General features: G+C 35.7%; 1 protein-coding gene across 2 annotated transcripts in view; it reads right to left on the reverse strand.

The window, feature by feature from the left end:
* Erbb4 (erb-b2 receptor tyrosine kinase 4) overlaps positions 1-13,315 on the reverse strand; it is a 1,049,748-nt gene that overhangs the window by 265,564 nt on the left and 770,869 nt on the right. For both annotated transcript variants that reach the window (XM_041631763.1, XM_041631764.1), the window contains exons 13-14: positions 8,375-8,507; positions 4,812-4,905 (exon numbers count right to left, since the gene is read on the reverse strand). In XM_041631763.1, coding sequence (XP_041487697.1) covers positions 4,812-4,905; positions 8,375-8,507 — 227 coding nt within the window. The remainder of the gene's footprint in view (positions 1-4,811; positions 4,906-8,374; positions 8,508-13,315) is intronic.

Raw genomic sequence — 13,315 nt, forward strand, 5'->3', positions numbered from 1 at the left:
TCATCAAACAATATAATTTTTATAAAATGTTTGCATCTTTTAAAATAAATTTTCTCAATTTCTTTGGAGAACTTATAAGTGAGAAGCTATAAAAATATACACATTGAAAGAAATTAATAAACAGGTAATCACTTATATAAGTTCATGTAGCAGAAGACAAAAAAGCAGAAGGAGCACCCCGGGGGAGAAGGTCGAGTGCTCTAAGCCCTGATCATGCAGAGTGGGATTGTAATTATGCTCATGATAGTGAGAAATTTATTAGCAATTTAAAGAATATATCTTTTTTGGTAGAATGGAGAAATTACCTAGCAGACAAGAAGAGAAAATATATGAAAAAAGATGTAGCACAAAGCTCTCAAAACATGCATGATATCTGTTAAGTCCCAGCTGTAAATACGATCTACAGTGAGCTTCATAATTATCAGTTTTGATTAGTAAATAACATGATAATTGAAAATTCTGACATTTGAAAACTAGTGTAATCACATAAAAGGAATGAAGGATGTATGCCAATATCTTTTGCATAAGATATCATTTTTTTCTTTTTACATGCATTGGTGATTTGCCTGCATGTAAGTATGTATAAGAGTGTCCAGGCCCCTGTAACTGGAGTTACAGAGCATTGTGAGTGCCATTTGCATACTGGGAATCGAACCTGGATCCTCTGGAATAACAACCAATTCTGTTAATCACTGAGACATCTTTCGAGTCTGGAAACATCAAATATTTTAAAATAGATATCTCCTATGAAATTATTCTAGCAAAATATGGTGTATCAAATAATATACTTAGACTTCACTTAAACATATTAATTTTCTACCAATAAGATTAATTATACTAAAAATATGAATTATTAATTACATTTGGCTATTTCGAAGTATAAAAAATTAGGAAAATTTGAAATATTAAGATAAATGAGCTTTAAGATGTAGAATGCAAAATATTTGAGAAAAGACTGATATGAAATTCATCTTTGATTTTTTTGAAAAATACTTTGAATGAGTGTTAATATGTAAAAAACAACAATGAAGTTTGATGCAAAGCAAGCATCTAAACAATGACACGTACTGAACAAAGTAAGAATACTTCTCTGAGATTTGAAAGAGTAATAATGGAAAGGAAGAGGAAAGATACATGTCATGAAAATATTAAGTCACAGACAGTAGCAGGAAATACACAGGAAGTAGTGGAGCCGGAGCACCTGCAACAATCGACAAACTAAACAATCTGCACATGGGCAAACTTGGGAGTCACTTTTTCAGTGGTATTTCATCTCGCCTATGTTTAATACACATTGACTATATCCAGACCCATCTCACGATACCAGGCATAGCAGTAAAAGGCACAATATTATTTATTTTATTCATTCATTTTAAGCTTTTAAACTCCAGAAGAAACCTTGTTTTCATTCATTACTTAATGAGGTTCTTTGGGGTCCAGCCCCAAGGTCCTTTTCATGATTTAGATTGAACACTATAGGACACTATAGGAATTGAAAGGAAATTTTTTCTTAGGGTATCTGAGAGCAAAAGAATTCTCCCACACTTGCTGCTTCAAACAAGTCTCTATTCTTTTGCTTCTACTCTAATTTTTCTACCCTCTTTCTAAATTCTCCTAGCTGCTTCTTCTCTAGCCTGAACGCTCTCTTCTTATAGGAGGCTTGGAGAAATACAAAAATTACAAGAGCTATCTCTCATAGGTCAAAATCATATTCCTAAGGAAAGCAATAAGGAGCTGAGACATTTACCAGGGCAACACAGGATTCCAAGGTTATAGGAATAAGACCATTACCAGACAGGGTATGCCCAGTGACAAACTTTGAGCCATAGGTCTGTTGTCAACAGACTTTGTAAGCAAAGAATTGGCATGCTACTCTTAGATTACTTTGTCAAGCAACCCTGGTTGGCCATCTGTGACTCTGACCTTGTACATAACTGTAAAGTTTTAAACTTATGATGTATTTACAAAACGGCTTTATTCCAGTCTGAACTTGCTCTGTGGTAAAAGACAGTTAATTGCGTTCAGTTAGTCTTAGCAAAAGAAACAAAGCAGGCTTTTAAGTATCTACAGTCTTTGTGGAACAATGGATTTATTTATGAGGAATATTCTAGTATATTTTCTATATATCAAAATTATACAGATAAATGAAAAATCATCTTCCTGACCAGCCACAGATACATGTGCCTATAAGACTGAATTGTAATCATGAGATTACTTATACACATCACATGAGATTACATACTACAATACAGGTATTGGGGAGATATCAAGCTGCTTTAGCAAATATGAGCTTCTCCGAGTCAATAATCCTGCAGGTCTTACCTGGACAGGATTAACCTCTATCAGAGAATCTCTCCTCTGGTGGGTTGGTATCTGAACACTAGTTGCCACCTGCTTCAACTCTCATGGCCTCCAACACCTACTGCCAAATAGTTACCTAAATGTGCAAGCCTTAAGGATCCCAGGTAGACACCTCAGCTTGCTTCACCAACAGAGTAGGCAAACTTCCTTTCCTTTTATAGACTATTTTTTATGGAATTGGTATGTCTCATGTACCAGGTCAACTGTGTGTTCATGACTCTTCACAGTGGAGAAAAGCTACCTACAGATGCCCTTGGACATACTTTCTTAGAGGCCAAGAAACAGTAATTTGTTCTTTACATTCATGCTTCGTGGCACACAACTAAGTTTCTGTTTCTGGAAGGCCTGCCTTTTCATATACTATTGAACTTGTGACCGTCCTTGGAAAGACCACGTGTTGCACATCCTTTAGAGAAGGTTCCAGAGTGGCTCACAGAGGACTCAATTTCATATATATGAATATATATATATATATATATATATATATATATATATGAGGTATATACCTCATATATATTATTTCTAAGTTACTTAAATGCTGAATAAGTGCATTCATAGAAAAATATGTGCTCTTTAGATTTTTTTTGAAATGAAATTACTTTGTACTAAATACACCCAAACAAGTCATGATAAAATATATAATTAAAAATGTTCTTGATACTAGACCTTCATGGATTTCTTTTTATTTTTTATTGAAAAAAAATGTCCTCCTCCTCCCAGCCTCCCATTTCCCTCCCCCTCCTCCCACCCTTCTCCACCTCCCCCCACTCCTCTCCCCCTCCCTCTCCAGTCTGAAGAGCAGTCAGGGTCCCCTGCCCTGTGGAAAGTCCAAGGTACTCCCCCCTCCATCCAGGTCTAGGAAGGTGAGCCTCCAAACTGGCTAGGCTGGCCCACAAAGCCAGAACATGAAGTAGGATCAAAACCCAGTGCCATTGTCCTTGGCTTCTCATCAGCCCTCATTGTCCGCCATGTTCAGAGAGTCTGGTTTTGTCCCATGCTTTTTTAGTCATAGTCCAGCTGGCCTTGGTGAGTTTCCAATAGATCAGTCCCTCTGTCTCAGTGGGTGGGTGCACCCCTCGTGGTACTGACTTCCTTGCTCATGTTCTCCCTCCTTCTGCTCCTCATTGGGACATTGAGTCTATAATTTGTGATCCTAAAGAAGCTAAATAAGAAGGTGAACCCAAAGAAAAACATATAGTCATCCTCCTGGATATGGGAAGTAGATAAGATTGCCGGGAAAAAAATTGGGATCTTGGGGGTGGGGTGGGATGGGGGTAAGGGGAGATGGGGAGAGAAAAGTGAAAAGGGGAGGATGGGGGAACTTGTGGAAACGGGATGATTGGGATAAAGGAAGGATGGATAGGAGAGCAGGGGAGCACATATCTTAATTAAGGGAGCCATCTTAGGGTTGGCAAGAGACTTGAACCTAGAGGGGCTCCCAGGTGCCCAGGGCGATGTCCCCAGTTAGTTCCTTGGACAGCAGAGGATAGGGAACCTGAAATGGCCCTATCCTATATCCATACTGATGAATATCTTGCATATCACCATAGAACCTTCATCTGGCGATGGATGGAGATAGAGACAGAGACCCACAGTGGAGCACCGGAATGTGCTCTTTAGATTTTAAATACATTTTTTTTTTCTGAAACTAGACTTAATTCTTGCTTATACCCAAATGTTGATCCTCTTGGTAATTAATTACTAAGAGATGTCTCAGTAATGGAAGAATAAAATATTTGTCTGAAGAAGGATGCATGCATCACTTTCTAATGACAAGCACAGACTGATCTCATTGTTCAAAGAACTTTAAGTGCTGGAAAACTAGTAGGAGGAGGAGTTTGCTGAGGTTTAGAAAAACATTCTCCCTAATAGAATTTTGAATTGTGGATAAGGCTTCACAGTTCTTAAGGTTTTCATGATGGACATCTACTCCTTGGATTTATCTCTCTAATACAATACTGACTCTACTTCTTTAGGTATTAGTTTAGGGAGCTCTTTTTGCTTCTCCTCCTGGTATGCTTCATCCTGCCATCATCAGAGACATTGAAAATCTCACTAAAGCCACATGAACCTTTCACTTTTACGTCTTATTTTCTCATTCAACTGTTTTTTTAAACCCTCTGTACAGATTTCATTAATTAAATTATCATTTAAGTGGATCACTTGTATATCTTTTTTTCAATAGTGTGTCATGTCTCAAGACAACTCTATATTCTTATTCTTCTGCTCAAATACAATGTTTTGGGAAAAATATTTATATGATATTAAATTTCCTAATATTTTATCTCTCCTACTAAACTGTATGCTTCTGGATTCAAATATTAAACATGTTTCCCCTCAGTTTCCTATAAGTACCAATTTAAAGAGTAGATTGACCCTAAACAATGGCAACACATTTATATACATGATAACGAATAAGCCATCACACCCACTAACATTTTCAGGCTTACCGGTCCATGACACGTGAGTAGTCCCTCTTCCATCTTCTCACACTGGGAGTCACACTCAACACAGATGGAACCATTTTCAAACTCTCGGAATTCCCTGTGAAAATATCAACGGCATGAGGAGGTGTAAGCAAACAAGCCGTCAACTTAACAAATGAGGCAAGATCTGCTAAGAGTCCTGTTGGCAGTGTAAATTCTTGAGTTTGTCTCTCTACTGTGCTGGGAGCCACAGATGCATTTTCCTGTGCATTAAGGAGGAAACTTTCTATTAAAAGAAAAGATATATGGCAGCCAGATGGTTCTATTTGGTCTCAACTGGGTTCACCAATTGTCTCATTCTGTCAGAGAGATTCTAGTGCTTTCCAAAAATAGAAAATAATTCTCTTTTGATGACACAGCAGAATAACTTCCACTTCTTTGAGAAAGACTATTCTGCTTGTTTCCACATGAAATATTACCCTTGATTGAAGTTTTAATTTTTAAACTATTTCAGTGTTCTAATTGCTAAGATATATGAATGTTCTCCAACCTTGTCCTTCAAATTTAAAGACTATTAAACTTACTTTTGGTCAAACTTCAAAACAGACTTTGATATCTTATCTCTTTTTAAAATATCTGCCTTGGAGAATTAGAAAAAAAATATCTTTTTATGCTAGATTTTATTTTCTTATTGATCAAATATCACAACATTCCCTTTAGTCTAAATTCCTTTTGAAGTAATTCTATATGGAATAAATTAAACATTTTATTTTAATGTCTATAGTATAAAACTTTATTATTGTCATCTACCATGATAGGGACTCTCTATTTTTATATCAGTATATTTTATGTCTATTTATATATTGCAGGTTTTAAATGCATAATTATTTCATTCAAAGTCTAATATAAATATGTTACTTTGATAAGTGGAGTCAAGTCATCTATATTATGCTAAAATTACATGATTTTCACTAAAATACAAAATGAAATGTTGGGTGAGATAATTTAGTGTTGTTTAGTAGTAATTAACAATGTTGGTCATTAACTAAATCTATACTTATAATTTATTCAAAAGTTTTGCCTTTGGAGCCTGAGCTATCTTTTGAAAGCAATATTAACATGAATAGCGTAATTATAATTAATTAGGTGATAAATTGTAAAATATTTTCTGCCCAAAAAATCATCACTTCTTTTTTTATTTGAAGATCTAAAGTATTAATAAGAAATGGAATTCCAAAGTGTAAGTTATATATTCTGTTGGCTAAATTAATTCAAAAGTTAGATTTCTGTTTTATTAATTTCTAAAATTAGTATATAATTTATTGGGTTTCCTAAGGAATTTTCATACACATATGCTATTATGCTTTCTTCAAAAGACGAGGATTTAAGTTTGGTATTAAAATGTAGAGAACTGGTAGGTTAATATCTGTATAGGACCTACACATTCAGTCACATTAATTTAGTACTTATACGGTAAGATGTTAATTTGTTTTAGACTAAACATTTTATGAAATTTCTTGTTTGAAATCTTAGTTATAAATAAACCTTCTCTTTGTTCTTCATTAACATGAGAGATAGAAAGTACTTAACTGAGGAGGTCTTCAGAAGAAAAGTTGAAAATGACCCAAGTAGAATACTTAAGTCTACAAACAGTACAAATAATGTACAATGAAATTTTATGAGAGTCTGAGTTTCATGTAATTACAAGTTTGGCATAATACAGTCATTGGCCATTAAAGGGTTATGTTGGCAAATGAACAACATAAGTTTATGCTACTAAAATGTAGTCGGTGTTGGTCCCCTTTCCACTACCCAATGCGCACCTCTCCACATACACAGCTAAAGAGTAAACACAGTGTCCTAAGAGCAATGGAGGGACTTCACCTTTCCTCCCTAATTTCATTTACAGGGCTCCTGACTGCTTCTTGCTTTCATCAAAGATCCTCCTTGAAGTCTTGGAGAGTTACGGAGTCTTTGATCATTGTTGTATCCAGCATTGCTCTTCTTATTCCACATCCCCTGGTGACTTAACTGTGGTTTTTGCAGAGTTCCCCTCTCTTGGATGTGTCTTAACAGATTACAGTCAAGATGCTAATGCGCTAGCATGGTCAGCCTTTAAATCGGAATTAATGCTATAAAACCGAGTCCCCAAAATCTAAATCTTATACTAACACTAGTATTTGAGAATTTAACACTTGATATTTAGTTTACTAAGTATGATCTATAACTAAGTATATCTATAAGGAGATAACATGTTTTACTCAGGAATGATTTTTAAATATGCAATTGCCATCAAAGACCTCTGACGTGCCCTCTCGTGTTTATGTGTTGATCTCAAGGATTAAGAATGAATGCCCTTTAGGAAAAGCTTCAGGGTTTCAAGATTCCATTATAGGTACTGTCTCTTCCATTTTGAATGTTCATTGTTATTACTTTGCCACTTGAATTTGAATGCAAATTAGACTGAATTGTTCAACTTTATTTTTCCATCAAAAAGTTTTCTTTCTGTCCTGTATTTATAAATATATACTTATAAATGGACTTCTCATTTTTATAAATGTGTATTTATTTGACAGGTTTAATCAGTTTTTAAGATATAGTTTCCATAATTTACAAAAGTACTTTCATTGAGATATACGAGGAAAACTAACGTAGGAACAGCACTGAGAAATATATTATCACACAAACGAAAGGCAACTATGATGTGCAAAGTTGTGCTGAGAAAGCGCTTTTCTGGGGTATGACATGCCACAGTAGAGAGTGGATACTAAGTTTTCCTGTCGCAACGTGATGCTTGCAGTACCCCAGGGAATTAAAGTCACTAGTCGAAACCCTTCTTTTTAGGCAGTGGCAGAGCGCATTTCAAACTTCTTCAACTTAACTCATAGCTGTAGCTTTTCTATACTCCTCATCGGTTGTCAAAGACACAGAGACATGGGCTGTTTCTCAGGTGGAAATAAGCCATTCAACCTGGGTGGAGAATAATTAGGAGCTCTGTGGTCACTCTAGGTGAAAGGTTCAAGAGGGGAAACTGCAGCAGGAATAAGGTGAAGGGCAGGGGTCCTCAGTCTGTGGTTCACAATCCGTTTGACAAATATTTATACTATGTTTCATAACTAGCAAAATTACAGTTATGAAGAAGCAATGATAGCAATTTGGTTGGGGTTACCTGTTGCATACCACGTCATGAAGATTATTAAAGGGCTGTAGCTTTATGAACGTTGAGAACCACTGGTGCGGAGGGGGGGGGGGGGGGGGGGCTTTAATGATCTACTCATAATTCAAGGTGAAAATAAACAGTTTTACTAATGTGTAAGTGGGTAAAATTCATTAATATTTATCTATCTTGGCAAACATTTTTAAAATGTGAAGGGTGATCAATATCAGACTTATTATTTCAAGCAAAAATTACTTTTCCTTGAAACAACTTCTTATCTCTTTTCTTGCATCACAGGCGCTCTTGAAAAATTTTGATAGACTCGTAAACTCTTAACATTTTAAACTCTTAACATTTTTCTAGAGCTCAGATTTTGCTTTCGTCGTTAGCTCATAGCTCATGTGTTTAAAGTGGATTTGTCGTCGCTTACCCATCATAGAGATTACAGGACTCTATGCAGATTTTTCCCCTGCTGAAGCGCCGACATGATAGGCACTGGTCTGGCCCAGGTCCCCAGCAGCCATCATTCGAACACAGGTGATTGCACACCATCCCTTCAGCAGCTGCAAGACACACCAAAATCAACAAGAAGGAAGTCAAAGGATGTGTTAAAACTTACCATTTTTCTTACAAAAGCTGAATAGCAATTTTATTTAAAAGTGTATACTTGAGAACGTAAGCTGCTCATACATTCTTGTTGAGTGACTTTTTTTTTTTTTTTTTTTTTTTTTTTTTTTTTTTTTTTTTTTTTTTTTTTTAGTTTTTTCGAGACAGGGTTTCTCTGTAGCTTTGGAGCCTGTCCTGGCACTAGCTCTTGTAGACCAGGCTGGCCTCGAACTCACAGAGATCCGCCTGCCTCTGCCTCCCAAGTGCTGGGATTAAAGGCGTGCGCCACCACCGCCCGGCCTTGTTGAGTGACTTTAAAACAGCAAAATAAACTGTCTAGCTCACATCTCCTTTGCTCGTATCCTAAGACTAAGTGGTAGCTCATTAGCCCATGTAATATCTTAAAGTTGGCAGAGTTACCTAGACACATTTTTACTTTGTAACTGTGTGACTGAATAATCTTTCCTATAATTGCTAAAAGGAGAAAAATTGACTTGTAAGAACATATGACATAGGTGAAGTTCAATCATAAAGTTTACTTCCTACTTGAGTTAGTCAGTGAAAACTAAATATCTAGCTGGCTATTGTATTGAAAAAGTGATTGAATTATGATAGTACAAACTTCATCATTTAGTTAACCCACTGATGTCTTTTCTTTTGTTCTCAAATATTTAGTATATTCAAAATACTCCAAACCTGAAATCAACACAAATGTAACAATGAATATCCGGATCAACAGATGACCTCTATAGGTGCATAGATTTGAATACTTAGTCTCCATGGTGTGACTCTATTTGAAAGGATTAGGAGGTGTGAGCTTGTTGGAAGAAGTTTGTCACTGGGGGTGAGCTTTGAGATTTCAAAAATACCATGCCAAACTCAGTGTCTTTCTCTTCTTTCTGCTTGTGGATTCATATGTCGAATTCTTAACTATTCTCCTGCATCATGCCTACCTGTATGCCACCATGTCCCTGCCATGATGACAATGAAATAAATCTCTGACACTATAAACAAGCGCCAATTAAATGCTTTCTCCTGTAAGAGACACCTGTAAGAGTGTCTCTTCATAGCAGTAGAAAAATGACTAAGACAATTCCCAATTAGATTATAAACTTATTTTTAGATCTACCACTAAATGCAGTTATAGTAGTTAGATAAAATATTTTCAACCAGTACTTAATTTGTTGATTCTTTAACTCTTGGAGAAAATTTGTGATCTAAAATCTTCTCAAAAGCAAGATGAAGTGGGTTATTCCCACCTGAAGCTGTGTACTGGGCTGAAGGAGGTGATGTTCCCCAAACAGAGAGGGATTGGTCTTTAGTCAGAGACATAAGAGGAACTGTGCTCCCTATGCTAGCCTCCAAACTAGTTCCTATTAATGTCTTATTACTGAATGGGTGAGCGATTAGCAAAGGGAGCTTAGTTGAAGAAAGAAGATGTTCACTGGGAGTTTACCCTTGAAAGGTGTAACTTTTACCTGGTCCTTCTCTCACCCTCTCTTTCTGCTTCCTGGCTGCAAAGAAGTGAGCAGCTTTGTTATAGCACATGCTCCTCTCCCTGTGATTTTCTGACTCATTATTGCCTTAAACCATTGGATGCAATGGTTTATAAATTAAGATTTCTGATGCTCTGAGGTAAAAATAAATATTTCTTCTTTAATATGATTTTCTAGGATGTCTTAACAATGAAAAAGATGATTAGCACAGATATTATTAAGTCTAAAGTTTACAACTTGTGATATGTATGCACAATTATGAACTTCTACCATCTATAAATAAATGTATCAATCATGTGTAAAAATTAATTTCACCTATAAAATCACTCGAAGCTGCTCATCTCCTTCATATCCCCAGGTTACTTCTGTTATTATGGATATTTGTAGTTCAAATATTATTTATAAATGGAGTTGAAGAGTATCCCTGTCTTTTTGTTACATTTATCTCACGCTGTAATTACATTCAGAGTAGTTCATGATGTTTTATTAATAGTTCACTCATTTTTATCCCTAAATGTATTTTACTATGTTATACATTACATTTTTCTAATCCATTCACCTACTGACAGACATTTTAAAAATTTTCCATTTCTGACCATGAAACCTTACAATATTATGAATATCTGTATCCAAGTTACAGACAAAAATTTTGTGCTTCTTGGATAAATACTTAGATTTAAAAAAAAACACTGAATGCTATGGTGAGCCATTGAGCAACTCTCAAATTTGTAATCCAAAGGAGTTTTCTCATTTATATCGGTATATTTATTTAGTATTCATACAATACCTTGCATATCTATGTCCTTATTATTTACATAGTATTAAATACACATACGTATATACGTATGTGTATGTATATATGTACACACACATATATATATGTATACACACATACACAAACATGCACACACACATATATATACATATATACATATATATACACATACATACATACACACACATACATACACCACTGAAGGCCTATAAAACAGTAAACCTGTCCATGGTGTGTTCTACTCTGTGTACAAAACCTGGGATACAAGAAGAAAAATGTCAGATCTGACTTGTTCAAGTCTAAGTCCAGAGACTTACAATATGCAACACTGTGGTGTAAATCTCATCCCAATAGCAGGACCAGACCAGTGCTCTAGTGAAGCATTTCAGTACAGAGAATTTTTTTTTTTTCCATTTTGTTTTTCTATTCAGGTCCTTAAAGGAACAGATATTTTACCTCCCTTGTAAGGAGAATAAACTGTTTCTCTCAGTCTACTAGTTCAAATACTAAACCCATCTAAAAACACACTCACAGACACAAAATAAATAATGTGTAACACAATATCTGGTAAATTCAATATTAATTAAACCACACAAGAATTTAACTTTTATGTGCAGTAGGATCAACCCAGGGCCATTGTTCTTGACTTCTCAGCAGTCCTCATTGTCTGCTATGTTCAGCGAGTCCGATTTTATCCCATGTTTTTTCAGACCCAGTCCACCTGGCCTTGGTGAGTTCCCGATAGAATATCCCCACTGTCTCAGTGTGTGGCTGCACCCCTCGCGGTCCAGAGTTCCTTGCTCGTGCTCTCTCTCCTTCTGCTCCTGATTTGGACCTTGGGATTTCAGTCCAGTGCTCCAGTGTGGGTCTCTGTCTCTGTCTCCTTTCATTGCCTGATGAAGGTTAATATCCAGGAGGATGCCTATATGTTTTTCTTTGGGTTCACCTTCTTATTTAGCTTCTCTAGGATCACGAATTGTAGGCTCAATGTCCTTTATTTATAGCTAGAAACCAATTAAGAGTGAATACATCCCGTGTTCCTCTTTTTGGGTCTGGCTTACCTCACTCAGGATAGTGTTTTCTATTTCCGTCCATTTGCATGCAAAATTCAAGAAGTATTGTGTTGCTTAACATATGGTGCCTATGGTTTGATCATGTATCATAAATGAGTGAATTTTCATGTATCAATGCTTTTTATTAATGATATATAATAATGCTTTATGAAAGCCATTCATATGCATATTTATTATTTTCATATTCCAATTTCTCTCTATATAAAGCTTATATGTACTTGTTGTGTTATTAACATTTTTATCATAATTATGAAGAAAATCTCAGTTATTTGGAGAACAAATTATGAAGACAATTTTGGAAATTTAAAACAATACTATGTAATTGTCATGAATCAGTGTCTTTGAACTAATCCATTATTTTGGGGTCTTCTTTAATCACAATCAATATGTCAAATGCATTGTGTATCAAATTCTAAGATTCTTAGAGGCCTCTTAGTTTCCCTCTTTAGGAAGCTGTCAAAGCCAACAGCACTTATTTAACATTGTCGATTTCATTGTGATTCATCACTTTTTGGTCTATTTTACCTGTCTGCGTTTATTTTCAGGTTTAATATTATTCATCCTTGTACCTATTTTCCCCTACCTTCATTGCTGACAGAACTTTACCATATGTGAAGACATAAAACTGCTGGGATTTTCTGTTGCGCTTTCACATTATTTGACCTGGATACTTTGGCTTCACCAAGATCCCACCTCCTTCCAGACCTCTGTTGCCTCTTTGATTCTTTATTCATGTGCCTAACAACATAGAAGCTTTGGATCAAGGCAACAGAATCACATGAACAAAAAACAATGCTAAACAAGAAACAAGAAACCAGAAGGAGGTATACTTTCTGACTCATTCTTTCCAAACAACTAGGTGAAACTGAAGCGTGGAAGATTATTTTTTCTAAAATGAAAGCAAAGCTAGAGCCTCCAAAAGGAATAAAACAAAAGGCCGGGGAAGCTACATCTTTGAAATTCTTAAGAGAAAAAAGTTTCGATCATCGCCAAGAAGTAAGCACACATCTGACCTCCCAGAGTGATCACGATGCGTGGAGCAGAAGATCCGCTCAATGACTCAGAGTTCACAAGGCCGTTGTAAGCCTGTCTAAAGAAACATTAGCAATATACTTATTAAGAAACCTTTCACTTCTTCCGTGTTTTCTCCAGAAGCTCTGAAATAGATTTCTCTTTATCTTGTCTGAATTGTACCTGTCTATTAAAAATTTGGAGAGATAATACTGTGCTTAGTATTATGACCTTTATAGAGAATATTGAACCTGCTTCCATTAAAATAGAGATGAGTAGAAAATAATGAATTTTGCTACAGTGCCGCATGTGTGACAGTAAATGGATTAGCTCAAAAATATTGAAACTGAACACCTATCTATGGGCACAAAGGCTGAAAAATTTTCTTTCAGTGTAGAGCAAATGTAACT

Source organism: Microtus oregoni, unplaced genomic scaffold (assembly GCF_018167655.1).
Source record: "Microtus oregoni isolate MIOR12 unplaced genomic scaffold, Mior012 000038F_ref0000394, whole genome shotgun sequence".
NCBI lineage: Eukaryota > Metazoa > Chordata > Mammalia > Rodentia > Cricetidae > Microtus > Microtus oregoni.